General features: G+C 33.6%; 1 protein-coding gene across 1 annotated transcript in view; it reads left to right on the top strand.

Moving 5' to 3' along the window:
• Positions 1–3810: 3810 nt before the first annotated feature.
• LOC110032461 (universal stress protein Slr1101) overlaps positions 3811–7115 on the top strand; it is an 8263-nt gene continuing 4958 nt past the window's right edge. Inside the window, exons 1-2 of the mRNA XM_020736101.1 lie at positions 3811–4127; positions 4563–4642. Coding sequence (XP_020591760.1) covers positions 3890–4127; positions 4563–4642 — 318 coding nt within the window. The 5' untranslated portion in view covers positions 3811–3889. The remainder of the gene's footprint in view (positions 4128–4562; positions 4643–7115) is intronic.

Below are 7115 nucleotides of genomic sequence, written 5' to 3'. Positions count from 1 at the left end.
TATATATATATATATATATATAAAAGTTGATGAGTAGTATTTCGAATCAAAATGAGTCGAGCATGAACGAACAAATTTTTATGTGTTCGGCTCATTTATATATCCAATATAAAAAAGTGTTCGTGTTCGACTTGTTAACTTAAAAAATAAATTTAATACGCGTTATTCTCGAATAACGAACCATTTTGAAAGCCTAGATGGCATATTATCTATGCATGCTAAATTTTACATATAATACATTTTTTTTTCTGGATAAAGTACGATGAAGAGTGAATTTTTATGTGATTTATTCATTTATCTTTTTTAATTCTTATTTATTTAAAATAATTTTCCCGAAAATCCTCTTCGAGAACCATCCTTCATTTCTTAAATTTTATTTTTAAACCTAGTTTTTTTATTGATCCATATGCCAAAACCTGCTAAACCTTTTGTCATATTGGATTTCCCCGATTTTGACTTCATCTATTTAATTTGAAAATAGCTAAATTAAAATAATAAAAAAAATTATAGTGTGTACACATTTTTCAAAAAACAAAAAAAAGAGCATTTACATACATACCACACAAATCTTAGGTATTTACATCTCGCACCAGAACATTTATATTTACACACATAACTATTACATCTGTAATATCTCATGAAATTTAACAATATGATTACTTTTCTAAAGTAAAATACACAGATTTAAAACATCAAAATAATAAATATGAAATTTTAAATGTGAGAAATGTAAAATACATAAAAATGGTGTGGTAGGAAAGTAAATTTGCCTTGCGGTCCCTATCAAATAAATATCTATTAGATCAGGAAATGGATAAGGATGAAGGTTATCTTTGAAAATTGTCAAAACGTCTTTATCCTACCAGATATTTTTTATTGCATCTTATATTGGTGGTATCGCCGAATAACTAACGGGGTCTAGCTTTTATTATACCATCGGTTTTCTTTATTTTCTTTTTCAAAAATAATTAAAAAAATTAAATAACAATATCAACGGCATTAATAGCCCAATATATATTTTACTGAAAGATTTACATACGTATTTACTAATTTTTACCTATATGTTATCTTATATATGCATGAAAAGACGTGTTGCAATTTCTATAGTTAATGTTGGGATATTTTTAGTGAGTTATGAAATATTTGGATAGTATAAATGTAAAAAATAAAGTAGGTGTTTCTCATTATTCGGCATGAATCTTAAGGGGTGACATGGATCTCGAGACAATCTTTTAAGCAAGAAATGTTCAAATATTGGTAAAAATTCATCGGAAACTTCGATTTCAACAAACTTATAGTCAAACTGACCGGCTCTATCTGAGTCAAATCAAGCTCATCCATCAAAACACTTTTGGAATATTTTTCGACGCATTTGGAAAGCCAAATGGGTGTTAAATTCGGCGAGCTTATAGTCGAATCGAGCGTCTTGACAAAAAGAATCCAACGAGCCAAGATTGCTCAATTCTAATATCATTAAAGCACTTATATATTCATCAAACACCGTGGTCAAAAGAATCTATCCGGACCGTCCGATTGAAGCGTTCATGTATGCATTAATTGCATCCACTACAGAGCTCACCCCTCTCATGACGGGGGAGAAGAGCTTGAGACTTAAGAAAGAATTTAAAGCTTTGAGAAAGAACTGAAATCCAACACAACTTCTGCCGCCTTCAATCATCGTTGACCATCGTCGACCGCCCTCGACCACCACCTGCTAAGCTTCACTGATCGTCATCAGCTGCCGCACACTTCTTACAACAAGTTTATTTGCACGTCAACATTGTAATTCAGAACACTATGTAGCCTTTTTCCCCTCTGTGGGACAAGGGGTCTCTTTGATCGTCAACTATCGTCGTGGATCATCGTCGACCGCCCTCGACCACCACCTGCTGGCCTCCACTGATCGTCATCAGCTGTCGTACACTTCTTACAACAAGTTTATTTGCACGTCAACGTTGTAATTCAGAATACTATGTAGCCCTTTTCCCCTCTGTGGGACAAGGGGTCTCTTTGATCGTCAACTTATAACAGATTTTTACAACATAGTCAGATCTTGTGATTTTTTCCCTTTACGAGTTTTCCACGAAAAAACTTTTCGTGTCACTACTAGCTATTTTCTTTTATCTGTGTGTGTTGAAATCTCGTGCAACACAAAGACGATAATGCACTACTCTACCACCCCAAATTTTCTAGCGCAGACCACATAAAATGTTCATTCAATCATCATAATTTCTCTAGCACACGATAAGCTTTATGTAATAGTTTTATATATGAGTAATGTGATTTTTTCCCTTTACGAGTTTTCCACGTAAAACCTTTTCGTGTCACTACTAGCTTTTTTTTTATCTGTGTGTGTTGAAATCTCGTGCAATACAAAGACGGTAATGCACTACTCTACCACCCCAAATTTTCTAGCACAGACCACATAAAAGTGTTCATTCAATCATTCTAATTTCTCTAGCACACAATAAGCTTTATGTAATAGTTTTATATAAGAGTATCGTTGTAATGGAATTTGACCTTAGCTTTTAGTTCATTGAAATTATTGCATGTATTTTGATGTGCAATATCATCAACGCTAAATCACAAAAAAAATCATTTAATTAAGCTCTAAACTTCTTATAATAATTGAGTTTTAAATTTTTAGAATTACATTTAAGATTATTTAAACTGTGCATTACATGCTTACAATGCATATGGGTATCTTAACAAAAGATATACAATGTAACCTAAGACTATTTCACCTTGATCCTATCAAGTCATTTAAATGCCAAAATAATGAACTATGTAGTCAAAACAAAGCTAAAATTAATACAACATTATTCTATAAACCTGTAAATAGGACCCAATCTATCTTAAGAAAAATGATTTTGAACTAAATTTTTAAGAGTGCTTTAAAATCCGTAATTTTACAGCTTCACCATTGATTATATACACTGCAATCAATGTTGTGTGACTATAAACTCTGTGACTAAAACAATTCCGTGTGTATATTCAGTGACTATTTGGACATTACTCTAAATATTTTTTTATGTAGCGATCAATTTAAAATTAAAATTAATATAACATTGAATCTCACACGTATATTAATATAGCACAAAACTAGCTAAAAATCTATCAAAAGAGCGCTCATTTCTTGTTATATTTTGCATCAAATATATACACATATTATTAATTTTTTGGTACTTGAAATAAGTAGTTCTTAACCTTAGGATAATAGAATGCAATTCAAATTAGTTTTTCCAACCATAACTTATGCACAGAGCGACTTAAATAGTTTCAAGATTTCAGGAGAAGCCCATATTAAGGGTCTGTTTGGGGCAGCTTGTGCGTTTCAGGATAAGTTGTTTATCCTGAAACGTGGCCCACGGGCCAGCTGCAGGGGTCGACCCGTGACCTGCGATTAGTGTAAAAACCCAAATAAAGTTTCGGATAAGTTGATGAAACGCCCAAACCAAACAGTACGGTGTCGTTTTGAAAATGCCGCCCGTACTTATAAGCTGCCCCAAACGGACCTGTGTTGCTTTCTCATCTGATTATGTAGTTAGTGAAATATTGATAAGTAAATTACTTTTAAAAAGTAATTTTAAGGCCCATTATAAAATGGGCAAAGCTTCGAAGTTAGTCCGAGAATTATTCATGGGCTTTTGTCAGCAATTAAATACAATAAACTTAAGGGAGTGGGTTTTTAAACAGCACATGAAATGTTAGAGCTAACTCACATTAAACAAACAAATACTCAAAACCGAAGGACCTAACCGCAAAACTTCCCTCCCGCCTATAAAATCCCTCCGCTAGCTCGAAGTCCACATTTCCCATTTGAACTTTCCCTGTTTCGTTTTTTTTTTTTTACTTCGTCTCTGCAGAGGGAAATCCCAATCCGAGCGACATGGAGACGGTGGATGAACCAGTGGAGGAGTACAACTGGAGGGAGGTGTTGCTTCCTCATCTGATTCCGGTGGCGCAATCGCCGGAGCTGGAGCGGGAGCCGGTCGGAGAGCGGCGGCGAGGACGTGACATCCTGATCGCCATAGATCATAACCCTAATAGCCGGCACGCCTTCGATTGGGTGCTCGCTCATCTATGTCGCCTCGCTGATACGATCCATCTCGTTCACGCCGTCTCGAGTTAGTTATTTTGGTTTTTTTTTTCTTTTCTTTTAAATTGCTTTAGGGTTTCAGTTTGATTGCCGATTGCCATGTTGTGCTTATAGGTTACATTCCATTTTGAAGATGTGTTTGAGCGGTTGAAATTTGAGTTCATGGAAAAGGAATTAAGGTTGAAAAGATAAATGGATTGAGAATCAACTAGTCGATTCTTGAAATTTTCTATCATTTTGCTGTCAAATCAAACAAAACCTAAACTGAAATTAAGAGTTATTAGTTACAATTTCATGAAATATTGTCTAAAAAAGCTATGATAGTTTTTTTATAAGAATTAATAGATTAGATTTAGAGCCAGATAATATTAATTATTGAGGTGATATATTATTAAATTTTATTTTCATTGGACTAAGTTGATGCTGTAAGTAATCTGATAGATTTTTAAATTTATGAATGCAGATGTGCATAATGAAATGGTGTATGAGAAGAGCCGGGAGCTGATGGAGCAGCTGGCGGTGGAGGCCCTACAAACTGTTCTGGTGAGAAACGATTTAATATCTTAACCTTATAAATATTAGTTTTGCTTGATGAAATGCAACTTTTCAGTTGATACAAAGACAGAAATGATATGATGAATCGTAAATTTTGATGAAATTTTTTAGATCCCAAAACTTTCAGTTATGTGAGCGAAATGTTTCAAAATCGGTTCTAAGATAATCTGAACTCTAGTTTTAGTAAGTATGTGGTTGAAATAGTGTGGCTGAGGCAAATCTAATGATGCCAATAGTGCATGAGCTCAAATAACCCTACATTAAACACTTATATGGTTGAGATTTCACTAGTTCGTTTGGGTGACCTAATGATCTTTAAATAATGTGTTTGTAATTGAAATAATCACTGATACAAGTCCAAGATTATTCAATTTTGAGTTTGTTAAGACGCTGTGATATGTATTAAATATTAAATGATTAAGAGGCCTCTAGTTTATTGCTTGATCTCGCTTGACCTCTGACATTCCTCATCTTTTAGGAGATTGAGCGATAAATGGAGCTACTCTTCTAATTTACTTAACCTATAAATCCTCTTTAGCATCAAATTAATCTTCAAATTAACTTTGTTTGGCTTAACCTAACTCAGTCTAGACTGCTTAACCCAATTCAATTGACTCATTAATTCATGATGGCTTAATTGACAAAAGCCAAATTCAAAACCATTGGGTCAGAAACAAACTTAACTTACCCTAACATTTAGCTAGCTACTCGGACATAATTATAGTTTGTTTGATTGTAATCTGATTCGAGCACTCACACTGTCTAGTCAGGTTTATTTAACACAAACTTAGCCTTAATTGATTAAACCATGAGATTTCCAATAACTCAACCTATACCCTGGATGGTTAATTAGAAGATGATAGGACACAATTCTTATGTATTTACATATGTCACACATAAACTTTTTCCTCTGCACACATAACACTCAAACCTTTAATATCAAATTAAAAATTGCACTATTACCACTTTTTAAAAAGTCAAATTAACATTTTCATGCCTAGGTTTAAAACACCAAAGTGTTATGTATGTAAATATAAAGTTTCAGGTATGAGATATATAAATACATAATAATTGTATTCTATGTATATAAATTCCCTCTAATTAAAGTTTTCAATTTGGAAAGAGGAGCAATTAAAGTTAAACTCAACTCATCATGCCCTCAAACCTAACCCATAGTAGTTCCTAAGATATGGTCCAGGACTAAGGAGGCTAATCCAACTGAAACACCCAAAAGCTCTTACCATTATCGCCGGAAGAGACTTCCCTTGAATTATTTACATAAACAGTTTTCTCTAGATAGCTAATTTCAATTAATCTTTATATGCAATTTTTCTTTTAATTTAATATCATATAATAAACTGGTAACATCAACCAAGTATTCTATCCTTCTAGAAGTTTTTAAAAATTTGTCAATTTAATAGATTTCTATTTTTTTTTTAAATGGGAGTTTTCTAGCTGCACCATCAGCAAATCTAGTTGAAAAAATTAGTTATGACATAAATTATAATGGATTGTGTGGGTTAGTAGTTAATGTTAGCTCTACTATTTAAAAGGAAATTTAAGTACATACCATACAATTCTTATATATTTATATATCTAATGCCCAAAGTTTGATATATACTGTACACATGAAAATATGTTCACACGAATCTCAAAGCAGATGGGTGACCTAGGAATGAAGAACAACCAATTGTACGCACAATAGACGACTCTTTCAGATAAGTAGTGACGAAGAATACACCTAGGCCGAACAAATTCTCTGGCAAATGAGTGCAAGACTTTTGTAAAGTCAAGGGATCAACCTTAAGTTTGCTTCCGTTTACCACTCTCAAACAAACGGCTAGGCGGAGGCCGCAAACAAAATTATTTTAAATTTGCTTAGAAAAAAGTGGAAAGAGCAAAGGGCAATTGGACATACTTGATCCATTCTGTAATCTGGGCAATCAGAACGATGCCATTGACGTTCACCAGACGGACCCCATTTATGTTATCTCACGGAATGAAGGTCATGTTTTCGGTCGAATACAACAACCACAACCAGAGGGTGCTCTTCGTTAGGGGTGTAAACGAGCCGAACTCGAGCAAACCCAGGCTCAGCTCGTGTTCCGCTCGTTGATATTTCAAGCTCAAAAGTGTGTTCGTATTCGGCTCGTTCGCTTAGCGAACCGAACACGAGTTGTTCACGAAGAAAAAGTCGTTTTGACAACCCTAATCACGTAGCATAAGATGTTAAGTTTTGGGGGAAAAGTTTTGTGGTAAAATTTATAAATTATTGTTTATATTAAAACATCATTTGAATCTAATTTAGTAATGTTTATTCCCTTTTCTTAATTAATGCTTTTAATTGATTATAAATCTTTGTAGCCTTGTAGTCAATTTAAATTTTTAAAAATACTACTCATCAAAGATATATATATATAATTGATTAGCAGTATTTCGAGCCAAAACGAGCCGAACACGA

The sequence above is a fragment of the Phalaenopsis equestris genome, unplaced genomic scaffold, assembly GCF_001263595.1.
Source record: "Phalaenopsis equestris unplaced genomic scaffold, ASM126359v1 Scaffold000946, whole genome shotgun sequence".
Lineage (NCBI taxonomy): Eukaryota > Viridiplantae > Streptophyta > Magnoliopsida > Asparagales > Orchidaceae > Phalaenopsis > Phalaenopsis equestris.
Note: the sequence above shows the minus strand (reverse complement) of the source record. Positions and strands in the feature narration are given on the sequence as shown.